This window comes from Gobius niger, assembly GCF_951799975.1.
Source record: "Gobius niger genome assembly, chromosome: 7".
Classification (NCBI taxonomy): Eukaryota; Metazoa; Chordata; class Actinopteri; order Gobiiformes; family Gobiidae; genus Gobius; species Gobius niger.
Genome location: NC_136858.1, coordinates 18,867,446 through 18,891,908, shown reverse-complemented (window position 1 = coordinate 18,891,908; position 24,463 = coordinate 18,867,446). Strand labels below are relative to the sequence as shown.

General features: G+C 42.3%; 3 protein-coding genes across 4 annotated transcripts; 2 read left to right on the top strand and 1 right to left on the bottom strand.

The window, feature by feature from the left end:
• The first annotated feature begins 1,877 nt into the window (after nucleotides 1-1,877).
• Nucleotides 1,878-8,821, top strand: slc2a15a (solute carrier family 2 member 15a). Its single transcript, XM_079560168.1, has 12 exons — nucleotides 1,878-2,212; nucleotides 3,940-4,038; nucleotides 5,749-5,909; nucleotides 6,361-6,485; nucleotides 6,755-6,900; nucleotides 7,027-7,159; nucleotides 7,317-7,504; nucleotides 7,607-7,717; nucleotides 7,830-7,931; nucleotides 8,019-8,094; nucleotides 8,184-8,311; nucleotides 8,420-8,821. Exons 1-12 carry the CDS (start codon nucleotides 2,168-2,170, stop codon nucleotides 8,672-8,674), a joined length of 1,569 nt encoding a protein of 522 aa, XP_079416294.1. The 5' UTR covers nucleotides 1,878-2,167; the 3' UTR covers nucleotides 8,675-8,821.
• A 962-nt stretch (nucleotides 8,822-9,783) lies between these two features.
• LOC306965670 (acetylcholine receptor subunit alpha-like) lies at nucleotides 9,784-16,609 on the top strand. Its single transcript, XM_079560190.1, has 10 exons — nucleotides 9,784-9,897; nucleotides 11,145-11,287; nucleotides 11,365-11,409; nucleotides 12,212-12,321; nucleotides 12,936-13,131; nucleotides 13,326-13,563; nucleotides 13,854-14,077; nucleotides 15,807-15,921; nucleotides 16,168-16,292; nucleotides 16,374-16,609. The coding sequence occupies exons 1-10, from the start codon at nucleotides 9,843-9,845 to the stop codon at nucleotides 16,503-16,505; spliced, it is 1,383 nt and encodes a 460-aa protein (XP_079416316.1). The 5' UTR covers nucleotides 9,784-9,842; the 3' UTR covers nucleotides 16,506-16,609.
• A 431-nt stretch (nucleotides 16,610-17,040) lies between these two features.
• On the bottom strand, nucleotides 17,041-22,250 carry LOC306965629 (endoplasmic reticulum junction formation protein lunapark-B-like). 2 transcript variants are annotated; one of them, XM_079560150.1, is made up of 15 exons: nucleotides 22,196-22,250; nucleotides 21,790-21,835; nucleotides 21,340-21,381; nucleotides 21,182-21,232; nucleotides 20,967-21,103; nucleotides 19,623-19,681; nucleotides 19,508-19,548; nucleotides 19,348-19,431; nucleotides 19,225-19,261; nucleotides 18,888-18,947; nucleotides 18,645-18,713; nucleotides 18,445-18,550; nucleotides 18,295-18,365; nucleotides 18,038-18,193; nucleotides 17,041-17,818 (listed from the first exon to the last, which is right to left on the bottom strand). In XM_079560150.1, the coding sequence occupies exons 2-15, from the start codon at nucleotides 21,814-21,816 to the stop codon at nucleotides 17,658-17,660; spliced, it is 1,101 nt and encodes a 366-aa protein (XP_079416276.1). In that variant the 5' UTR covers nucleotides 21,817-21,835; nucleotides 22,196-22,250; the 3' UTR covers nucleotides 17,041-17,657. The 2 variants fall into 2 exon arrangements, with proteins under 2 accessions (XP_079416276.1, XP_079416275.1); XM_079560149.1 differs by having other exon boundaries at nucleotides 18,645-18,719; nucleotides 22,196-22,249.
• Nucleotides 22,251-24,463: the final 2,213 nt, after the last annotated feature.

Genomic DNA, 24,463 nt, shown 5'->3' with positions numbered 1-24,463 from the left:
AAGAAAAAGTAACAAAAAAAGCTAATTTGTGTAATAATTGTGCAGTGTACCCTCAGCGTATTTGTACATTATTTTTGTTATAATACTGAAGTCGTGCACTGGTGGGCAGCAGTGCACTGAGTTTGCTCTCAGCTGAATGAAGCGCGGGTTCAGCTCTGACCATTACAAGCTTTAATCCTATGATTTAAGTGGCAGCATGAATGCCTGCACTGTTCACTCACTGTTCATTAACTCTTGACTGATCAAGGCACCACCTCCTGAGGCACTTCCACTGCTAATAGATGTGTCCAAGAACCTGTGGCCTTACAGAAAGTCTGTTTCTCTCCAGTATACCTGCAGGCATCAGAGGCTGGAGATTGAAATGGTCAGTGAGAATCAACACATGACTCTGTTGATGATGCAAAATGTGCTTATAAACAGATCCTGGTGAAGATGTAGGACAGAAATGCTGAAGGAAAGTTAGGAATGAGATTGGATCACAAACTCTTACTAAACTCAAAAGCAGAACCAAGACAAAGGCTTAAGATGATTTATTTTAATCATAAAGATGGGGGAGCAGGTAGGCATCAGGCCGGAGGTCAAGGGGAGAGCAGGTAGGTATCAGGTCGGAGGTCCAGGGGAGAGCAGGTAGGTATCAGGTCGGAGGTCCAGGGGAGAGGAGGGAGGTAGCAGGCCGGAGGTCCGGGGGGGAGCAGGTAGGTATCAGGTCGGAGGTCCAGGGGGGAGCAGGTAGGCATCAGGTCGGAGGTCCAGGGGAGAGCAGGTAGGTATCAGGTCGGAGGTCCAGGGGAGAGCAGGTAGGTATCAGGTCGGAGGTCCAGGGGAGAGCAGGTAGGTATCAGGTCGGAGGTCCAGGGGAGAGCAGGTAGGCATCAGGTCGGAGGTCCAGGGGAGAGCAGGTAGGTATCAGGTCGGAGGTCCAGGGGAGAGGAGGGAGGTAGCAGGCCGGAGGTCCGGGGGGGAGCAGGTAGGTATCAGGTCGGAGGTCCAGGGGGGAGCAGGTAGGTATCAGGTCGGAGGTCCAGGGGAGAGCAGGTAGGTATCAGGTCGGAGGTCCAGGGGAGAGCAGGTAGGCATCAGGTCGGAGGTCCAGGGGAGAGCAGGTAGGTATCAGGTCGGAGGTCCAGGGGAGAGGAGGGAGGTAGCAGGCCGGAGGTCCGGGGGGGAGCAGGTAGGTATCAGGTCGGAGGTCCAGGGGAGAGCAGGTAGGTATCAGGTCGGAGGTCCAGGGGAGAGCAGGTAGGTAGCAGGCCGGAGGTCCGGGGGGGAGCAGGTAGGTATCAGGTCGGAGGTCCGGGGGGAGCAGGTAGGTATCAGGTCGGAGGTCCAGGGGAGAGCAGGTAAGTATGGGCTGGGGGCCGGTTGAGCAGAGGTGTCTAGCTGGGCTGGAGGCTTGTCTGAAATCTTCAGAAAACTCTCAAAAAAACAGGACAACAAGAAAAATAGCAAAAACAGACTGAAACTAGTCTCTGGAGCCGTAGTCTAATGACCACAGTTGTATGACGAACTGGCGAGGAGTGGAAGTGGAACCGGAGTATATGAAGACTGTCTGGATTGCAGATGACTTGCAGGTGAGAGGTGATCAGCCAGCAGCTGGGAGAGAAGGACTTAGCCCCACCCAACACACACATGTATTTTTATTGTTCATGTTGTATTTGATGCTATTTACTTACGGTTTTAATTGTATGTAAATACCACCAAAAGATGTTGATATAGATTATATAACAATGTACTTCAAACTGTTCCTGGACCTCCAGTTGTTCCTCTAGTAGGTCTTGAGAGAGGTTCTATTGTCTTCCAATTCCAAACTCCTCTCTATCACAACACGTTTCTATTCTTCCACCATGTTCCTCTTTGAGAATGAGAGATGATTTCCTTTCTGAAGTTCTATAGTCCCTCTAACTTGTCTGTGCCGTCCTCTGCTCTCTGCCCGGTCTTTCGTGGTTAATTGACTTAGTCGTAATTGCCAGCAGCAGCCTTCTCCCTGTGTCACGCTGGTCTCGTCATGTGATGACCTGTGGAGCCTGTAGTGCTACTGTTCTGCACAGAGCTTTACACATGGACCAGAGCCCGCCCGCTCCGCATACACCACTTCCTGCACGGCTCTAAGTTCCTACAGCTCCTCTTCTCTGCTCTGCTCTGCTCTGGGAACTTTTGGATTGTGTCAATGGCTGAGGAATTACTAATACCACCGTCAGGAAAAAGCCCATCGGTAAGTTCTGGTTCTGGTTCTGGTTCTGGTTCTGGTTCTGGACTGCAGTGGAGTGGTTGAGAGCGGGACAGGCTCGTTGACTGATAGAATCCACCAGGCGCAGCTCTTTTGATAGGAGAGACCTGTACAGGGAGAATTCATTGGCAAGTTTGGAAATGAAATAGCCCAGACATAGTGATGAAAATGGTTACTGCCCGGAGTTTGGATATCTGGGCATCACACATCACATCAACACAGGGCATTAAAGCCTGTTTTACTGGCTTGTCAGTTGAATATCTAATGTTCATCATGGCCACTCATATCTAAGGTGGATGCAGTGGTGAAGAGGTTGTTGATATGGAAAACCAAAGTGCCTGAAAAGCAGTGTTTACCCTTTAGAAGCATGGAGTTTGTGTCCAGCAGGATTAAACGGGTTGGCAAGAAGTTCAAATCTGCTCAAAGGGCTGTCGAGTGAACAGTATGTTTGTGTGTAGAATGATATGGGGGCAAATACTACTTTTGTATTATAACTTACCCCACTCCATACCATTATGCCCTTGCGGTGGTAAAGATTTTCTTGAATAATACAACTGCTTTTAAGGTAAATATTTTCTGTTTAAGCCCACTGTCATTACTGCATTAGTCCTTGTTTGGAGTTTGTGTGGTCAAGTTAACTATACATTGTGAACTACTAAATTGAATGTTGTATCATTTTAACCTAATGACATTTGAACCAACCCGGAGCTTCATGGCAGCATGGGGATGGCCGTGTGCACTGCTGGTATACACCTTTAATTTGAATGTTCGGTTCTGCTTATGTGGCACATACTGTTACTATGTCTCTGTTTCATCCACATTTGATTGAGAGCGTGACTCTGAAGTTCAGCTGATCCCACAGGGGAGGCACGAGTTTGGTTGGCACCATGTTTGCAGGGTTCAGCTGAGGAGAGCATGTAAGCTCCATTCTCAGGAGGTGAGCATAGAGTCTTGTCACAATAGAGAGACTTCCACATAGCTGTCCAGCCAACATGAGTCAGCTGGTCAGGGGTAGCATCTGCAATGCCCAGGCACTCAAAGAAGCTTCCTCGTTCCTTTTGGACAGTCAACGATTTGCATTCACCTGCCCTAAGAGGAGACATCTGAGTGCACAACGTGGACACTATATTTTCATAATAATTTATTTGGTGTAATAGCTTTTTCTCAAACTAGTGAGCAGGGTTAGGGTTAGCAGATGGTTGACAGTTTGTGTGCACATTTGCCATATGTACAAAAAAGCTTAAAAAAAGCAAATCAGTCATATAATCCCGTGTGTACACATATATTCTGTGACACACAAAGCATCTTGTTTCATGGGGTGTGAATGTGAGGTTGTGCATGGGCCATATGGTTCTATAATGTAACTTTTCCTCGTGCTCTGGCCGGAGGATGGTTCCTGTCATCCAAGAATCCCAGTTATTTGAATCAGTTATTTGTTGGTGCAGAGCTGTTATCTTGACACAACGTACTGCCTGGAGGGGTGCTTCTGACCAGGGTTACCAATCTAAGCTATTCTGTGCAATAAAAGACCAAGAATTGTTTTGCACACTGGTGTCACATCTCTTGGATTTCTTAGCTAAGTTAGCGAATAACAAACTGCTGACCTGGTAAAAAAAATAAAAAAATAAAAACAAGGCAAAAATATGAATTTAGAAAATCAAACCACTCTCCACTGACCTGTATGAGCTCACATGTCCTTGTGTCTTGTGCAGCAACTGACCAATTCCCTGCTTGCCGTGGCCTTCATCTCTTCCTTTGGGAGCTCCATGCTCTATGGCTATAATTTGGCTGTGGTCAACTCACCTGCTTTGGTGAGTACTTTTTCTTCTTTTGTGTATTAATTTTCCTGAGGTCAAGTTAAGTTTAGTCAGAATTTCTTAAACAATTCAGGAGATGGCAGTTGTTAATGTGAGTAAGACTACCAGAAGCATTAATGCCAAGAATCTGCAAAAAATGTAAGATAGTATGAAGTGTAGTATTGCACAAGTGATGCACTGCGATTGTATCATGCAGCTTGGAGCAAATTTAGCTGAGATTACAGAAGCTCTGAGGGAAATAATTGATATTCATAGCTGATTTAAGGATTTTTACATGTTCATGGGCATTAATTCTCATTAAAGTTGATTAACTGTATGGGCTCAAGCCCACTGGCATAGTGGCCAGAACCTGCACGTCACATGCCACATGAGACAGATTGGATTAGACAGTTGCAAATGTCAATGAATCCCGTGATGCTCTGGGCACAGATTTCCTTCTAATCACTTAGGAATGGTGTGTGGTTGTCTTAAACTAGCTGCAAGCCTTTCACAATCATAGCTGCAGCGCATATTGCTGTTCCTCATCAGGAGGAGACCAATGATGTTAGGAAGGTCTGAGTTTGGCCCCAACAGTCTCCTCAGTGCTCACAGAGACTGGCTCAATCCGAAACCATCAAATTGTAGCCTCTAAGCACTAACACTAGCAACTAACTCCTTAACCTTTCATGGGGTCAACTGTTAGATCTCTATGCAGTTAGTGAACTAGACCTTCAGCAGAATTTGCACAATCCGTCCATCCTGAAACAGGGGAAAGGGAAGTGACATCACCAACAGCTGTTTTCTTCTTCTTTAAAGTTATTGGTGGAGTGAGGCCAAACAAAAGTGCATGTCGCCCCCTACTGTACAGTGTCCAACAACAACATAGTGTCCAAACAAAGACATTTAAGGAGAAAAGTAAATCCAAATGATCCATACATTTCCATTTAGTGTTATTTTATTTCAACAGCTGTTTCATAAAGCTACATTATGCAAATGATCCATGTGGCTTAAGTTTCTACTAAATGAAAACAAAAGCATTTAATCTGTTTACTGAGTTTACTCTTTAACACTGACATGTGACTGAGCTGTGGAGACGACAACATGGATTTATCACTTTTATAAAGTTTGGCTTGAGCAGAATCTTATTATTTATTATTATTTTTATTATTAAATGTGCTCCAGTCAATCAACAGTGGTTGCGAATGAATCACTCGAGGGTGGGGGTGGGGGGATTGGCGCAGTGGCTTGTGGGATGGCACATAGCTCCTAATCACCGGTTAGTTAGCATCAGAGGTCCCTATGCTAAAGTGGCCATGATAGTTAGCATCAAGGCTCCTTTTCCTAACTACTTCCTAACTGACTAACCAATTCGGAAGCAACTTGCCATGGCGGACGCTGACGCACATCCGGTTTGGCGTAAGAGCTCTTAGCAATCTGATGGTTTCGGAAGGAGCCAAAGTCCTGAGAGCACCTCAGGGTGCCCTTGATGATTTGCCATGATGGAATGAATTGTGGGAAGGGGGATATATTAATTTGTTCAAGTTAATGTGAATGAGTATAGTAAATTGATCTCGGAAAACTTAATGATCAGAAAATGTTAAGGGAAAAATCATGAGATTCCTTACCCACACATAAAATGTCATTTTGAAAATTGCCTTTGGCATTGATTTGACTTTAGATTATAAAATAACTCATTATTCATCTTGTGACTGCCCTCTGTTCCAGTACATAAAAGACTTCTACAACAGGACAGCTGTGGCTCGTAATGGAACCAGCCTGAATGAAGAGGCGCTCACACTCATGTACTCTCTCACTGTGTCAGTGTTTGCCATGGGGGGACTGCTGGGTTCTCTTATTGTGGGGATGCTGGTCACACGCTTCGGAAGGTACTGTTGGCCTTTCACAATAATGAAAAGATTTATTACTCTACATGTTGTATATCTCGGATATGCTGATATGAACTAATCCAGCACAAATACCTGAGTCTGAATATGTATTCATGAAATGAACATCAAATAATCAAATCTGAATACACAAAAGGTTTCCTTGTGTTACAGTGAACTTGCTTAGGTGCCTGTGATTTTTATTCCATGCCATGCAGAAACACTGAGCAAATATTTTGTCAAATGAAACACTTATTAAAGTTTATTAAAGGGTTAGAAATGTGCTCTGTTACTGTTCCTTCTTCACCTACAATTGAGGAAGAAGTGGGGAAAAACATTAACACATTTGAAGCCAGGTTTCCATCAGTCAGGTAGCTGCCAGGGCCAAAGAAAGTGTCTTACAACCACCGAGTTTGGAGGGTGAAGGAATGCAATGTTATTCTTTATGTTGCAGAAAAGGCACCATTGTGAAAACTACTGTGCTGGTCTTCATAGCGGGCGCTTTCATGGGCTTCAGCAGAACCTGCGGCTCTCCAGAGATGATTATAATCGGCCGATTTATCACAGGAATTCACTCAGGTACCAAACTACCCACAGCCATTTTTATGTCAAGGGAATAGTGAACTATAGATGGTGGAGTTCCTTTTTAACAGCTGAGTGAAGAAATAAAAAACAAATTAAAAAAGCAATGCATACACCATACTGTTTTGGATTACAGACCCTATATAGCATTTTTATGCACAATCCAGCCCCCTCAACAGATGGTTAACTACAGACAAGATGAGGTTTTTTCTACAATACTAATAAATGTGATATGAAAGCCTAATCTGTTTGTGCGTGTGATGCAGGGATATCTCTGAGCGTGGTGCCTATGTACCTCGGGGAAATAGCACCTAAAAACCTGCGTGGCTTCCTTGGTCTGGTTCCCAGTATCTTCATTGGCACCGGAGTTTTCACGGCTCAAATTCTTGGACTAAATGAGCTTCTCGGAAAGGTGAGGTCAAAGCAGAAATTTGGAGGAAATTTTATTTAAGCTGGAGCAAGTGACTGTCAAGCCCACTGACAGTCCTGTGAAAGCTCGCCCTCTACTGGGGCATTGATGTTGATGCCTGTGTTGCAGGAGGAGCACTGGCCCCTCTTCTTGTCTGTAGTGGTGGTCCCCACATTTATTCAGTTGCTTCTGTTGCCGTGGTTTCCAGAAAGCCCCCGCTATCTTCTGATCGAAAAGCACAACATCCATGCCACCATCACAGGTGTTACAACTCTGTCTGTCTAGCTGCATACATGTTGAGCTGGCCAATAGATAGATAGATAGATAGATAGATAGATAGATAGATAGATAGATAGATTTCTTTATTTCTTGACTTGACTTGACTTGCTGTGATTGACATTGCTCTTGACCTTCTCCAGCTCTGAAATGGTATCGGTCCAAGTGTAACATCCAGTCAGAGATCGAGGAGATGCAGGAGGAGCAGCGCTCACTGTCGTCTGTGGAGACGCTCTCTGTGTTGGAGCTGCTGCGGGATCAGAGTGTGCGCTGGCAGGTGCTCAGTGTGGTGGTCATCAACATCGGCATGCAGCTGTCTGGCATTGACGCGGTCAGTGAGTCCACCATCATAGTCACTCTCTCAATCTGAATATAAGCAACAAGATAAAAGCAATAGAACTGAGCATTCTATTCATTTTATATGTCACTACAGATTTGGTTCTACACCAACGACATCTTCGAAAAGGCTGGTATCCCACCTCCAGAGATCCAGTACACTACAGCTGGCACCGGGGTAATTGAAATCATCACTGGACTCATTGGGGTTAGTTCTGCCGCCTAAGCTTTAACCCATGTAACAGTGCATACTGTTGGCCTGGGTTTTATTACCAGTATTGTTTTCAGCAATGTAATTACATGATGCCACCTGTGTTCAGTGCTTCACCATAGAGAGGTTAGGCAGGAGGCCTCTGATGATTGGCGGTTTCTCCATGATGGGCATTTGCAGCGCTGGCATCACACTTGCCCTCATTTTACAGGTAGGTGTGTGAGTGTGTATGTGTGGCTTGGGTGTTATGAAGTGCACATAAACAAGTTATGACTATGACCACGTTTACCTTCTACAGACAAATCTGTCTTTCATGCGATATATCAGTGTGTGCTGCGTGGTAGGGATCATCGCAGGCTTCTGTATTGGTCCAGGTAACTTCTGTCACATACAACCTTAATGACTGATCTTTGCACAGTGTGTGACCCTAACAAATGTTGTTGCCTCTGTATTAATCTTGCAGCGGGAGTTCCTTTCCTGATCACGGCTGAGTTATTCAAACAGTCCCATCGGCCCGCGGCTTACATTGTTGGTGGTTCGCTGAACTGGTTGTCCAACTTCACCGTGGGCTTTGTCTTCCCGTTCCTTCAGGTACAGTCTGACCCTACAGCTTTATTACTGGAACACTCTGATGCATGCTTTACAGCAGAGGTGTGATTCTAACATAGCACATGAGATCTGACAATGGTTTGTGCTCAGATGTCGGCGGGAGCCTATTGCTACCTGGTCTTTGCTGCTGTCTGCGTGTCTGTGGCCACATACGTCTACTTCATCATCCCTGAGACGAAGAACAAGACGTTTCTGGAGATCAGCCGCATGTTTTCCAAAAAGGAGGCAGTTTTGGAGACACAGGGCCTGACACAGTTGGACCAGCTCAAACTGAAGAAGATGAACGGATATGGAGTCCTGGAGCATACCTCTCTGGAGCTGGACAGCTCCTCCTCTGTACCCTGAGCCCACAGCAGGACTGTCTGACACACACAGTACAGCTTCACTACTAGCTTCACTTTTATCAGTCAAAACATACCTCCGCCATTGTACGTGCAATCTGACAGCTCAGTTCCAGCTCCTAATATTTTCACCCTTTGGGACATGTATCTCTTGAATGGAACAGCTGCATTTCATTGTAACCTGTTCGACAACTCTATTATGAGTTTTATGATGGAATTTTTACGATAGTATTTTTACTGTATATTTGTTAATGGTAAAGTTTTACAAACCCCAAATCAGGCAATGTACTGTATTTTTGCACTATTGAATAAAGTGTATTATGAGTTTTGTACGAATCCATGTACTGATTGTCACAGATCAGTTGTGTTGCAGCTGAAGAGGAGACACAGTTATACTTGCCTTCCCCTTTAAGTAAACAATCCAAAATGGCTATGTTCCCCTGTTCTTTGAAGCGCCATACGCAGTAGTTAGTGCTCGTGCTTCACAATAAGAGAACTGGATGGTCCCAGGTTTGATCCCTGATGGGGCCTTTCTGTGTGGAGTTTGCATTTTCTCCCTATGTCTGGATTCCTCTGGGTGCTCTGGTTTCTCCTACAACTAAAAACATGCACAATAGGTTAATCCTCCAGCCAGGTGATTCTGACCATAAGTTTGGCTCCACATTTGGAAAATGGGTCCCCGGGCGCCTGCCTACTGCAGCTGCCTAATCCTACAGGGTGCTTCAGCTGCACTGAAGAATGGGTCAAATACAGAGAACGAATTTCAATAAAGTATACCTTTTCCTTTTACTCATGCTGTCTCTGACTGTTCGCAACAACATCTCCAGCCATGGCCTGTCTTGTGAGCTCCTGTCCTATTCTCTGAATTCCTGTCTACACCATGCTCATCCCTCTGATCGCTTGTCCCTCGCACTTACTGTATTCCCTGCCCACCTCCTGTCCTGCTCGAAACACACTAAGCCGGGTCAGTGGGACAGTGTGGGAGTGTGGACTGAAGCCCCTGGTGTCATCTGTCGTCCCGGATCTCTCTGTGGGAGTGGTCTGGTCTGGGACATGAGTCCTCCACATTGCAAGCTTGACTCATTTCCAGTGCTCCACCAAACGGATCAACAGTAGCACAAATCCAACCTCAGATATACAGTGGTCCAGCATTAAGGACCTGCAGTGGAGATATGAAGCTGTCCCACTTTCAGATCCTGATCACGTGGATTGGAACTATTTTTGTTGGTAAGTCTCTTTAATTAATCAGTAAATTGACTGTATTGGTCCAGGTGAGCCGACCAATAACTGGGATAACATTCCGAAAGCATAGTAAGAGTAAGGTATAGCCAATATGGCTGTTTGTTATAAAAAGAAAACCGTAGCCAATTAAATCAAGACGAAACCTTCAAGATTACTAAGGTTACAAAATAGCTGTGATAACTGTGCTGTTTGGTTTTTCCCCCAAATAAATACTAATAATTATGACTGGTACAGGCCCAGTAGTCTATGCCTTTCTTTTTAGTAGCCAATTAGGCCTAATTTATTTCTCCATATTAGGCTACAGTTCGATCTCTCGAAAATTACACTCATTGACCATGTAGGCTACAAATGTTGCATTATTTAAAGAAAATAAAAAACATATTTTTTAAAGGGCCTATTTGTCCCATTTAATATACAGTACAGTACAATTATTTGTCCTTCACTTCTCCTCGTGCATCTCACGTGTCATTTCCTGCGGTAACTCCTCTGACCCGGGCTCCTGTGCCAACCCATGTGAAGGTATTGCAGCTATGCGCCAAGCTGTTGTTGTGTGGACATCTGTCAGAGGCGTCCTATTAGACCAGTGAACTCAGCAACTGCACAGCTGCGCACCCCATACACACAGAGACATGCAATAGTTTACAAGCTCGAAAAGACTACTACTACTACTACTACTACTACTACTACTACTACTACTACTACTACTGTTGTGTATTTAGAAGCTACAGTGTATGCACATTATTATCTTAACCCCTTTTCTAGAAGGGAGTTTGTTTGTTGTTTGGATATTTGATGGACAGCTGCAACTGTCCCAGTCCCGCCTCAATCTATTTGTGTCTGCTAAGGGCACGCTACACAGTTACATGAAACCACAGGCACTAGGCACAAATGTGCTTGTGCGAAAGACAGAGCTGGCACCAGGCACTGGACAAAGGAAATCTGAGCCTAGTCTGGCCCTCTGAAAAGAAATAGGATCAAAACTACTACGATATATAGGCCCAGACTGTATCCTTCTTTCAGGAGATGCAACCTACTGTTTGTCCTCCAGCGTTATAATAATACCTTTGGCCACTGTGTATTGAAAGTATTCTGATCAACAAACACACTTGAAATTTCTCCACTATTGATTAGAGTCAAGTTCACTGGCAGAAGGCCCAGTTGTCCTCATTGTTACATTGGTCATGCTGGTCTCTTCAAACTTTTTGGCAGAGTGACTTAAATCTGTGCTGCAGGTTCAGTGGTGAGCTCAGCGGATGAGACACGACTGGTGAAGAAGCTCTTTACTGGGTACAATAAGGTGGTGCGGCCTGTCAATCACTATGGGGACAAAGTGGTTGTAACAGTGGGCCTGCAGCTCATCCAGCTTATCAGTGTGGTAAGCATTCACCACATTTTGAAGATTTTTCTATATGCTCAAACACTTTTATTTAATTATCACACTGTCTGTTTCAGGATGAAGTCAACCAGATTGTGAATAGCAATGTCCGCCTACGACAGGTCAGATATCCTACTAGCCACAGCCACAGTTTGACTGATTTCACACTCATCAATAATAAGCAGTTTTGTCTCATTTAAGATAAGATGAGATAATTTAGTGATTTCACAACGGAGAAATTCACTTGTTACATTTGGCATTCAATAAGGTCACTCAGGGTGCGCAAAATAGACAGGAAATGTGCAAACAGTTAAATAGTTAAAACATCTTATGTACAATAAACAAAAGCAAATCTCAAGGGGCAGAATTATAACAATATTTAATATTAAAACCGCAAGTGGCAATTATGGCTATTACTGTCATTTAGCAATGACTAGGGGGTCCCAGTCGGGAGTGGTCACAGGTTTTTGCTGATGGTGGGACGCATCTGTGGAGGTCGCTGAACTAGATTTGGGCGATTGCGTTTGTCAAGCATCTCTCTGTCGTCACACTATACTGCAAACAATAAATAACTACATGAGTTTAAATGGCTCAATTTGAACATAATAGTTTAAATTTTAGTTGTTTGAACTAGTTAATATGCAGTTGGAAATTTTCACTAGATTATTTCACTTGAGATGCCTTGTTTTAATACATTTGGTCTTTATTTTAGATTAATTTCTTTGCCAATGGGGTAAGAACATTGTTCTTGTCCCATTGGCAGTCTTATTTTCTTATTTCATGCAAGATTATTTTAATATTTTTAGAATTTAGTTTCCTTACTCTCAGGCATGCATGAGGATCAAAAGATCAACCGATGCTACACAGAATTCACTGTTGCAGAGCTGCAATCAGTTCTGTTCTAACACTGCCATTTCTCTGCAGCAATGGATAGATGTGAATCTGCAATGGAATCCTGATGATTATGGAGGGATAAAGAAGATTCGTGTGCCATCCACTGACATCTGGAAACCAGACCTTGTGCTCTACAATAAGTGAGGATTTTGTTTGCGGTGCTTCTGCATCATGTGCTGCATACACATGCACAAGGAGATGTGCATCGAGGGGCAGTAGATCCGTCAGTAGTTGGCAGTGTAAAATGATAGTCTGGAAGTCTACTTTTTTATATATATATATAATGTGCAAAATCGACAACTTGGTTTTCATTTTTATTTGATTTGATTTTTTAATTTCATTTTAAAGTTAGTAATAATAATGATAATAATAATAATGGTAATAATAATATATAAAGTCCCTCCTTCCCGGATCTCAGCAACTAATCAGAGTCTAGCATCCTCCCGCGCTGACCAATGAGATGAGCTTTTCCTGTGAACCAGCCTGTCAGGTCCCATCAGGAGGGAGGGGGAGGAGCTTGATTGTTTACTTTCAAATCTTTCTCCGTCTCTCCTCACTTTGCAAACTTACGGACCATCACTTTAATGCTTGGTGACTAGAAGAACAAACTTCTTTGACCAAAGTAGTACATCATATAGCTTACAAACCCAGTTAACCACACTACTTTAAAAGAACCATACTACATTGCTGAATTTAAATGAGACTATTTTCCTCTGTATATGACATTGCTAACAGTATCTCCTTCCTGTTCCAGTGCTGATGGAGAATTTGCCATCATCCATGAGACCAAAGTCTTGTTGGAGAACAATGGAATGATCACGTGGAACCCTCCAGCCATCTTTAGGAGCTACTGTGAGATTGTTGTGCTCCACTTTCCGTTCGACCTTCAGAACTGTAGCATGAAGCTGGGAACATGGACATATGACGGCAATCTGGTGGTAATCAACCCGGTGAGAGCTCGCAAAGTTTACATACTGGACATTCCCTCAATTGTCTGACTGCTGAGATTGTGGGACTAACAACATAAGTGTTGCTGCACTTTTGAACTGTAATTCTTTAAAGGACAACCTTTTTTAAAATGTAGTAACTGTAGTTATATAGCGAGAAAGTACTACTTAAAATAACTTCTTCCTCTTATGGTCAGGACAGTGACCGTCCCGACCTGAGTAACTTCATGGAGTCCGGAGAGTGGGTGCTGAAAGACTACCGCAGCTGGAAGCACTGGGTGTTCTACACGTGCTGCCCAGACACGCCCTACCTGGACATCACCTACCACTTCCTCATGCTGCGCCTGCCTCTCTACTTTATCGTCAATGTCATCATTCCCTGTATGCTCTTCTCCTTTCTCACTGGCCTGGTGTTTTACCTACCCACTGACTCTGGTAAGGTTCACAACTACTTACACCAAACCAGTGCTTGATTTAGTATAAATCTCAAATCTTTGCCGGATCCTCCAAAATAGGTCCCGGATACTTTACTCTAACAAACAGAAACAGTAATTTATCACTGCACCAAATACAGAAAAAAATATGATTTTTTTTTAAAGAAACAACATTAGTCAGACGTTAACTGTATCCATAGATATCCATGGATTGTTCAAAATGTCCAAAACGCTTATAAAGGGACCTTGCTGAAAAGGTTGCCTAAACGATTGCTTGTGTGTGTGTTGCAGGAGAGAAGATGACCCTGTCCATCTCTGTCCTCCTGTCCCTCACTGTCTTCCTGCTGGTCATCGTGGAGCTCATCCCCTCCACCTCCAGTGCTGTGCCACTCATCGGGAAGTACATGCTCTTCACCATGGTCTTTGTCATCGCCTCCATCATCATCACTGTCATTGTCATCAACACGCACCACCGCTCGCCCAGCACACACACCATGCCCAACTGGATCCGCAAGGTACGCCCTCTACAACTGTCATTGGCAATAAATAAATAATTGTAAAAAATAAAATATGACTTCCTAACAGGGGTGTGTCTTGAGGTGGCCAGAGGGGGCACAGGCCGCTCCTGGAATCTGATTGGCCACCCAACTCGGTTCTAGTTACTCCGTTTTACTCACCAAACTATTACGAATACAGTGTAATGGTAATAGAAAGCATAGACATATAAGAATGCTTACATTTAGTTAAGCTAAATTCTCAATGCAAATGTAAAGTCTTAAACATGGATGGTTATGGTGCCATTCTAGAATAACTATTCCGGCTGTGCCACCCCTGTACACATGTCCAGACACGCCCATGATCCCTTTGTATAACTGCAAACCAAAATGTTGTAGGTCGAGTGCAATTCTACTACGGCGGAAGTAAGGAGAGCTGGATATTGTCCTTTAGGGTGTCAAAGACAAGGGTACACACAAACGGGTCAGCCAATCAAAGTTCCATGGCTGGGTTTATGCAACACTCATGCAGATTCAAGATGTTGCACAATACTGTATATCCAAATAGATGATTATTATTTGATAGATACTGTACCTACAGTATGTTTATACGGGCAACTGTTATTGGTGTCACTTGAGCCAAATCTTCTTCACCTGTTGCAATGTTGTCAAATTTAGCTTGTTTTTTTAAGTAACAAATTTGCATTCTTCAAAACCCTTATATTAGGGCGGAATAGATATTTAAGCATTTCATCTTCATGGATGAGCTCTTATTTATGATGTGAACATGCGCCTCTGCTTTCAGCTGCAGGTCGAGTGAAGCAGATCTGAAGATTATTACAGGAGTGATGGCGGGGCGATTTTAGTGTTTCAACTTTAGGGGTGCATAGCACCTGATGGGGAGGGGGAGGGGGTTCTCGCTCAGAAAATTAAAATTTCGAACCGAACATATGTAATTTCCTGTAATTTGATGCATTTTAGAGAAATAACTACACTGCAACAATTGTAAAAATACTTTTATTCAAAATTAGACATTATTGGTTTTAACAATCTATAAGATGCTAATCAGATTGTGTCATAATTGTATTTCAAAAGCAATACAAATATAATATGATCAAATCAATCATCAGGAATAATAGAAATAAAAACCTGAATGATGCACTTTAGGCTGTGTTAGACACATATCCAGGGTTAGTGGTCCTCAGTGAAGGCCCAGCCCCTGATCTCTGCGGCCTGTGCCCTGCCCCTTTGTCCGCTCACTGGCACAGGGCTGTGACACAGGCTGCAGTGCAGACTAAACAAAAATTAAGAAAATAAGCCTCGCCTCATCCCTGAGTGATGGCAATTTAAAGTTTTACCCTTTTCTCAATTTCAATTTTCCGTTTAAAACTGTGTCTGTGCTGTTTGAAAGGGTCAAACCTTAGCAATTCAGTGTAATGTGAGCAGTAGTGATATCAAAACAGGCCATGTGCTAAAAAAAAATTACAATTGGTTATATTTCTCTAAGAGCAAATCATTGAAACTCGATGATTTGCTCCCCCTCCCTTATTTTATTGTATGTATTCATGTTTCTCTTCTGCTCATTCATTATAAACAACTGTATTTACATGTAGAGCCTTTTGAAACAAGCACCTTTGCATAATTTTCAATGCTTCACTACTGTTACTCAAGTATGTGTAAAATCATGTCACGCTTAGTTACGTTTTTAAAGGTGCAGTAATTCTTATTGCGTTTCTCTGACTTCATGCAGGTGTTCATTGAGACCATCCCAAAACTCATGTTTTTCTCCACCATGAAGCATCCCAGTCAGGAGATCCGACAGAAGAGACTGTTCCCCACTGACATGGACATATCCGACATATCAGGTGCAGGATGCAGGTTGACAATCATTAAAATAGCTTTGAGGTTATACCAAGGAACTTTGGCCATCTTCCTCTAACTGTTTATTAAACCATACTACAACATAAAACAGCCGAGTGCAGAATGAATAAATATTGCATGTAATTGTAAACTTTGGAAGCATCGGGGAAAAGGGTTTTTAGACAAATGCATTATTTTTGTAGTTCTAAAGTTAAGCCTAAAACTGACGGTTCCCTCTCTCACCTGGGCAGGTAACCCCACTCCCACCAGTATCACTTACCAGTCTCCCATCACTAAGAACCCAGACGTCCGCAGCGCTATTGAGGGAGTCAAGTATATCGCTGAGACCATGAAGTCCGACGAGGAGTCCAACAATGTAAGTCCACACAGAGTAAAAGGATTGGGCTCTCTGGGTGTGTGCAGTGTTACTGATGCAGTCTCTTTTATCCTGCTGCAGGCTGCAGAGGAGTGGAAGTTTGTGGCCATGGTTCTGGACCACATCCTGCTGTGCGTCTTCATGGCTGTGTGTATCATTGGGACAATAGCGGTGTTCGCTGGGAGACTGATAGAGCTCAACATGCAGGCCTGACCCACTGAAGCACACTGAGGGACTGCAGCTTCTGATGACACGTTTTCATGTTGTTGTTTTTTGGTTCCATTTTATTAGTTTAGCAAACACGTGGAACAACTGGAGTGCAAAGTGTGATCAAGCTCTCTTGTAATTTTTCAAACAATAAATGCATACAAATACAACCATGTTACAAATGAAGATTTCATGGATAAACGAGTGACTTGAAACAAAGTGCAAATAAAGCATTAGTAAACAACCAAATCAAAGTTATGCAAATAATAAAAAAAATCCCCTTTATACCGAATTAAACACTCCTGTGATTTTACCAAATGTGTAAAACTGGTTTCAGTTTTCGGTTTAATGGGAAAAAGAGGAATGTTACTACATACTCCAGTCACAGTCAAGTCATGGACATGTCTTGAAGACCTTCAGCTACTGCATGTTCTAGTGCAGGGATTCCCTTTTCAGGCCGTGACTCCCAAAACCACTCAACCAAAAACTTGGGACCCCTTCTGTAAACTGTAATTCGCATTTATAATAATTTAACGTGCAAAACATTTAAAATGGTTTAATGATGTCAGCTTGGATACTGTATTTTGATATTTGGCTTCATGTCACTAAAATAATTATGTCAATCAAAAATACATCAATTCAGTGTCAGAAATGTAAAAAATATGATCTCAAAATCATCTTGCAACCCCCCCTTGTGTCACGTGACCCCCACTGTGGGAACCTCTGGTCTAGTGTACCACTGCTCATTATTCTTTAACCTATTTTTTGCACAGTTGTTTTAACTTGCATATCCTACCACTCTCTACCAACTAGTCCCAAATGTATGCGGAGCCTCTTACAAAAGGGAATCAATAACAGTCAACTTAATATAAATAATAAAATAAATACTTTCAAATAAATAGAAATCAGCCAGTTAATTCTCAGCAGTGAAAGAAAAGTGCATGAAGTGGCTTCCAAGTTTTAAGAATGATACAGATCTTAATGTTTTTCCATTCCAATCGCTTCTCAGATGCTTCCACCGTCCCCTGTGGAAGGTGCAGTGGTGAGGTGGGAGGACAGATGGAGCTGAGGGACTGCTGCAGCGCCTTGACGGAATGGACAAATACGGTATACAGGACTGAAATGGGCTGTCCCAGGTCCAGTCAGATTGTCTGTGATCTAGAATGTCTCTGCCTCAGACCGTCCCGAATCCAGCGATGGCTCGGTCTGAGCGGAGTCACAGGGACGAGACTCTTCCTCCAAATGAACCTCCGCCTCCTGCTCCTCACTGTCACTCACTTCCTTGTCACTGATCGTTTCCTCCTCCATCTCATCTCCATCTGTCAGAAGGAAAAGTGTGTGATTTTAGGTTTGTGAACATTTATACATCAAAGACTAGATTATTATATCATATTTTTGCCTGTTCTAGCTGTGAAGCACTAATCGGCAACTACAATTTGATTTAAGGCTTTGTATAAAAGGGAAGAAAGCTACAGTGATAGTTTTGTTCTCTATTGCGATGTTGGCTATATGATCCTAAACTATGAGCAACTCCAGACCTGCATTGGGAGGAGTGTCTTCTCTTGAGATTGATGAAACTGCAGGGCACTCCTCTGCTCTCAGCCTCCGTTCGTAGCTGAACTCTGGCAGTCTGGGAGCCTGTGGGCGTGTCCTCCTCGCAGGGTTCAGGAAGTAACAGTATGCACAGCGGAAAGCTACAAAGACACAGCACACCAGAAAAATGACATACAATGACCTCAGACTGCTCTTAAAGAGATTAGGAAAAATCTACAGTAGGATCGGAAGGAACCCTTACCTAAAAACTCAAATTCTTCTTTTAGAGCCATCCCATTGTGAGAGAAGCATTGCCTGCATATCAGTGCGTATCTGCCGAGGACGGACAAAAGAATGAAAAAAACACAAAAATCAAATGCAGATTTCAGTCACATGTTGTAGTAGCGCATACCGGTTCTGCGGGCCGTCACCCACCAGGTACTCCACCACTCGGTCTACTGTCCCGCGTTCTCGGGGCAAAATGGGGCGGGCAAGAGGAGGCCCTGGAGGTTGCAAACCTGGGGTACATACAATGATCTGTCAGCTCATCAAGTTAATCATGACAGGACAACTCCAGTTCACTACCAAAAACCCTTGGCTAACTCAGCATACCTCCTGGTCTCGGGGAGAGGGGCCCTGGAATGACAGGGGACGACAGAACAGATCTCTCTGGTGGGCCTCCTGGAGCTTACAAAAAGATGGGCTCAATAAAGGCAATAGGATCATGATCACACAGCAGAAAGTGATTGCCCCACATAGGCAACACGTATGTCCATGATGTCTGAACATATAATGAGGTCATGCTATCGACTTAAATTAATAGATGAACAAATATGAAACATGTTTTTGTCTTACCCACAAGTACAGCTCCTCTCATAGGCATTGGTCTGATGGCCACACCCCTCTGTCGAAGGTCTGAGCATATCACAGGCCAATGATCAACCATCTTACATACTAACACACACAGTGTAAACCACCTTATCCGTTATGCTGTTGCTGACAATCATTAAAAGATTAACTTACAGCATGTTATAAAATACATTCATAATAGTTAATCAGGTGATTTAACTTTTCTCTATTGCCTTTTCAAAAAAGAACACAAAACAGTAGATATATTCTGAATAATAAATGATTTACATTTGTACATCTAATAAGTATGCTTTGAAAGTGAAGTAATGTGAGTGTTTCTTACCTGTGCCAGGAGAAGGTTGCGGAGTTGACTGAGGCTCCTGTTGAGAAATAACAACGGCATGAAAATGGCATGAACATACACAATGCATTTAGACACAAGTTAGATTCATAAGTGAGTTCTTACCTGTTTTTTAACAGCCTCAGGGTCAAACTGCTCCAGAATTTGTTTGGCTTTTTTGTACGTCTCTCTTTCCATCACCTCTTCCAACTTTACCAACAACAACATTTAGTGAAGTAAAACAATCTGCAGCAGTTTCTGATGCAAAAATAAACAAAAAACATACCAGCTTCCTTTTGCACAACTTTAATTCCTCCAATTTGTCATCTGACAAAAAAGGCAACTAATGAGTGTATGTTCCAATGTAATAGTTCAGTTCAGAATCAATATTATATACTTACTGTTGGACTCTGTCCGTTTGGAGAAAAGGAAAAGGAAGAGCTTCCGGATGAACCACACCCTGAGGCACAAAAAGAAGACAGAGGTTTGATTAAATTGTTTACCATTCATATTTTTTATTTATCCCTATTAATACAGGTTTGTCCCTTGAGACTCAATGTCTCATTTACAAGAGAGACCCGTTTACATGACATGCTCCATTTCCCTTTATATAATGCCATCACAAACTAGCTATTATGACTTGGGCTCTCAATAAAAGTTGAGGATGTCAGATGTCAGGGACCTTCACAACTCATGTTCATAAACTCACGATATTACCGTAATCCTGTGGCTCAAAGATCTTTATCCAATTACAGCGTATTCACAGGGATGTTGAACCCTACGCCTTTATGTTTTATATGTATATCACCAATAATTACAGAGACATTAGCAATATACCAGGTCAAATATCTATATTGGCGCACAATGGCTGAGTGATCGGCGCTCTTGCCAGGTGATTCTGACCATCAGGCTGTCTCAACATCTGGAGATGGGTCCCTGGGCCCACTTTTGCCAAAGGATGGGTCAAATGCAGAGGAAAATTTGTTGCACAGTTGTATAATGACAACAAAGACCATAACCTTATAATAACATCAAGGCCCAGAGACAAATACTGTATTATGACAACATCACTAATTCCAACATTTGTATCACTTTTATGATGAAAATACAAATACTAGCTTGATCACACATTAAGTACATGGTTGGACCAGTTTATTGTTAATAATGGACCAAATGCAACACATCATTGTGTCCTGTGCAGCACCGCCGCTTCCTGTTCGCTCATAACACGTTGTTCGTGGGGCATCAAGTGCTCCGACGGGCACCACACTGAGGCCATTGTGATCAAATGGCATTGTAAAGTATTGTTTTATTAATGCAGCTGACAAAAAAATGTCCCGAATTCAATGAGAAAGAAGACTTCACGCACTGCTCGCTCATATAAACGTAGTAAATTCACTGCAAACGTAAGTTCAGATGTTCTGACAAAACATTAGTGTCATGTAGTGTTCTCTGATGCCTGTGCAAGTGAAAAAGGAAAGAGGGGAAGGCGCACAGAGGGAAGGCACGTCCGAGCTATCAACTATTAAACTGTGTGTGTACTGAGCTTTCCCTCTTGATACATTGCTATATGCCTTAAAAAGTCTGTTGAATGATTTTTGTGTGTGTAAATGCTTTGATTAACTTTATTGATATAATCTCGCCAAAATTGTAATTGAGGGCTCTCCTCACTGATGTTTGACAAAAAAATAAACAAGAATACTTATTTACATACTTATTGCAAGCATGGCACATGTGATACTCACACAACTGGATATGCAAAGAAGGGCATTGCCATGGTGAATCGTTTCAGCCAGTGTTCAGGCAGAAAGACACAGTAGACGAGGAGAGAGATGAGCAGATAGAGGACGGAGGAGTAAACCAGCAGCCTACCGACCCACAGCTGATGCAAAAACACACATTTCTATGAGACTGAAAGTAAAGAAAGCTCCATATACAGAACATGCTCCCACGGACTTACCCTCTGCAGCCGCTGATTCTTGGCCTGAAAGTCCATCAGCTCTTTAATTTCCTACAATCAGAAGAAATCACAAAAATGTGGAAAACAGCAACAGAAAGATCAGTTCATGACTAAAATAATAAAGTAATTTAATTATTCTTTTTTACAAATGGTGCTACCTTGTCCAAGTTTTCCAATTGTTCAGTCCGGGTAAATGTTGTCTGTAAAACCATTAAACATAAAACCAGATTTTAGAAAGTACAAAACTATTCATAATTCACAATAAGAACAAAAATAATTTGAAATCAGTGAGTCCTTCAGTCCTGACCGCCCCATTTTTACATATGTCAGCGCCTGTACCACTCCAGATCTAGCCTTGTTTCTGTGTCTGGTTGTATGTCTACGTTTTTGAATGATTAAAATTCAAAACACCTTTTCTGAAAGACATTGTTGTTAAGTAAGAATGACATTAAGTAAGGGGAGGAGACTGCTTCAGTTATGTCACAACATTTGACCATATTCACATTTAACTGTAAAATGCTATGTGTGCTATATTGGATTGTTTTATCTATGCTAAAATATTGTTTTCTGTGCATGACTGTGTTCTAACATATGTTATATTCACTTACTTTAGATTTGGAAATGAAGGCTCCCATATCTCTTGTTTGATGTGCTCTGAAACACAGAGTATAACATCAAAAGATGTTAGGTTTTCTACCTTGTATATAATGTAACATTTGTAACCAGGAGACCTGTATATAAAATGATTTGAGATTGGCTAAAACATTGCAATAAAACATGGCATTAAACAAAATAACAAATTATAAATCAGTCCATGTAGTGATATGATTTAGCACTCAACAACAATGCAGTCACATCTGTCCAACAACGAAACAGGGCGTGTTATAGGCCTCATCAACAGCAAATACATTATGGATTTATACTACTGCAACACCAAATACAGTCAATTCACAGATCCAAGCAGCTATTTCTGCAATGAAAGGGTGTTGTTAAAATCAAGTGTCATATCCTTACCAGATTCTTTTAGCAAACGTGTAGTCTTCTTCTGCACTTGTTAGTGTACATGGGGCTGCAGCATACCGCATGGACCTTCATGCCGCCATCTAGCGTCACAGCGGTTCCACTGACATACTGGAGCCGTACAGTGTAATTCTCACTTATCCTATGCGTTTTATCCACAGCTCACCCAAATCTATTAAAACTCAAAATTAAATGATGATTACCACCCCCCCCCCCCCCCCCCAAAAAAAAACAACAACAACAACAACAACAACAACAACATTCAGCAACTTTTTTTTAACCATGTTCTTAAATATTACGCTTACAGACAGTAGCCATCACCTCTCTGCACATATACAGTACCATAGATCAATGATGCAGTACAGTAATACAGTCTGTGAAACAGTATGACACAGTATCACAGTCTATGATACAGTATTACAGTCTATGATGCAGTATTACAGTCTATGATGCAGTATCACAGTCTATGATACAGTATTACAGTCTTTGATACAGTATTACAGTCTATGATGCAGTATTACAGTCTATGATACAGTATCACAGTCTATGATGCAGTATCACAGTCTATGATACAGTATTACAGTCTATGATGCAGTATTACAGTCTATGATACAGTATCACAGTCTATGATACAGTATCACAGTCTATGATGCAGTATCACAGTCTATGATACAGTATTAAAGTCTATGATACAGTATCACAGTCTATATGATACAGTATCACCATAGACTGAGACTGAGTATCACAGTCTATGATACAGTATTACAGTCTATGATGCAGTATTACAGTCTATGATGCAGTATCACAGTCTATGATACAGTATTACAGTCTATGATACAGTATTACAGTCTATGATGCAGTATTACAGTCTATGATACAGTATTACAGTCTATGATGCAGTATTACAGTCTATGATACAGTATTACAGTCTATGATGCAGTATTACAGTCTATGATACAGTATCACAGTCTATGATACAGTATCACAGTCTATGATGCAGTATCACAGTCTATGATACAGTATTAAAGTCTATGATACAGTATCACAGTCTATATGATACAGTATCACCATAGACTGAGACTGAGTATCACAGTCCATGATACAGTTATGACTGATGATCGTCACGTCAGCTGTGGGCGTATTTCTGCAGCGTCATCCTGACGTCTCACACAGTTGCGGAAGTTCCTGTCGCCGTGGAGAACGTAAACTGATATCAAGTGACTTGAGAAAGGCAAGAAGCTGTTAAGAGAAGAATTATGGAAAAGAAAGGATGTTAACTCGAAGCAAACCCCGCAGATGTGCTCCTGCTGCACAAGACTGTCCCAGGGCAGAACTTATCCCGGACTGGATGGCTGCGTTTTGACCCAATGATTGACCCAGTGAGTCTTGGAGGTGGATGTGGACTCAGCTGGAAATGGACCGAGCGGAGATCATTGTTTGCGTCGCAAAATTTAGTCTTTTCATTTTTCTATGATAGCCACAAACACCAACACCTCAGGATTCTCTGGTAAGAGCAAAATCTCTTCTGAAAATGTTTTTATGTCTAGCCAAACACATGTTTTGAGCAAAAGGCAAAAGCCTTTCATACAAAACATGCACCGTGTACCAAACTGATGTTTAGTAGGTCACACTAGGAGCACCTTCCATGCGCTGAGCAGTGTGTTCACATCTTGATCCTCCTATACCTTTTATTAGCACTGAGTGAAACACGCTTCAAAGTCAGAAGATGGAGCAGAACCTGCTTTTGGGATGCATTTGTAGTGTTTAATGGACTATACACTGCCGTTCGAAAGTTTTGAAAGACACTTAAATGTCCTTATTTTTAGAGGCTGTTTTTCCCCCTCAATGAGAATAGTATTACATTAGAAATACAGCCTAATCATTGTCAATGTGGTAAATTACTATTCTAGCTGGAAACTGGACTACCTACATAGGTGTAGCCTACCTACAGTGGTCTGTGTAGGCTCTTAGTCGTACAGGAGTTGTCCAGCTTTAGATGAAGGTTCTTGAGTCATCTTCTGTACTTTGTAGTTTAAATGTTCCGCCTCTCATCCAAAAGTCTTTGTCAGCAACGCAAAGGTTTCCAGCTCACACGTGGATTAGATAAAGACCACTGGGAAGGGGAAGCCAATCACCTGCTCTGTGATGCTAACAGCCATGGACGACTGAGAAGAGACCCCACCAGCAGTTACAAAAAAAAAAATCATAGACTGTCTACAGAAGCAGGAGACAGAGGAAGTCATTGACCAACAGCTCCTGGGG

What these genes read in the sequence shown, in the direction of transcription:
- slc2a15a (XM_079560168.1), top strand. Translation starts at nt 2,168, where the DNA reads ATGGCTGAGGAATTACTAATACCACCGTCAGGAAAAAGCCCATCG. An exon ending in CGTCAGGAAAAAGCCCATCG is followed by an intron (nt 2,213 to 3,939) that starts GTAAGTTCTGGT and finishes TGTCTTGTGCAG; the next exon opens with CAACTGACCAATTCCCTGCT. An exon ending in AGCTGTCTGGCATTGACGCG is followed by an intron (nt 7,505 to 7,606) that starts GTCAGTGAGTCC and finishes ATGTCACTACAG; the next exon opens with ATTTGGTTCTACACCAACGA.
- LOC306965670 (XM_079560190.1), top strand. Translation starts at nt 9,843, where the DNA reads ATGAAGCTGTCCCACTTTCAGATCCTGATCACGTGGATTGGAACTATT. An exon ending in TTACCTACCCACTGACTCTG is followed by an intron (nt 13,564 to 13,853) that starts GTAAGGTTCACA and finishes TGTGTGTTGCAG; the next exon opens with GAGAGAAGATGACCCTGTCC. An exon ending in TGCCCAACTGGATCCGCAAG is followed by an intron (nt 14,078 to 15,806) that starts GTACGCCCTCTA and finishes GACTTCATGCAG; the next exon opens with GTGTTCATTGAGACCATCCC.
- LOC306965629 (XM_079560149.1), bottom strand. Translation starts at nt 21,816, where the DNA reads ATGGGAGCCTTCATTTCCAAATCTAAA. An exon ending in AGTTGTGCAAAAGGAAGCTG is followed by an intron (nt 19,432 to 19,507) that starts GTATGTTTTTTG and finishes TTGTTGGTAAAG; the next exon opens with TTGGAAGAGGTGATGGAAAG. An exon ending in GGTGACGGCCCGCAGAACCG is followed by an intron (nt 18,366 to 18,444) that starts GTATGCGCTACT and finishes CGTCCTCGGCAG; the next exon opens with ATACGCACTGATATGCAGGC.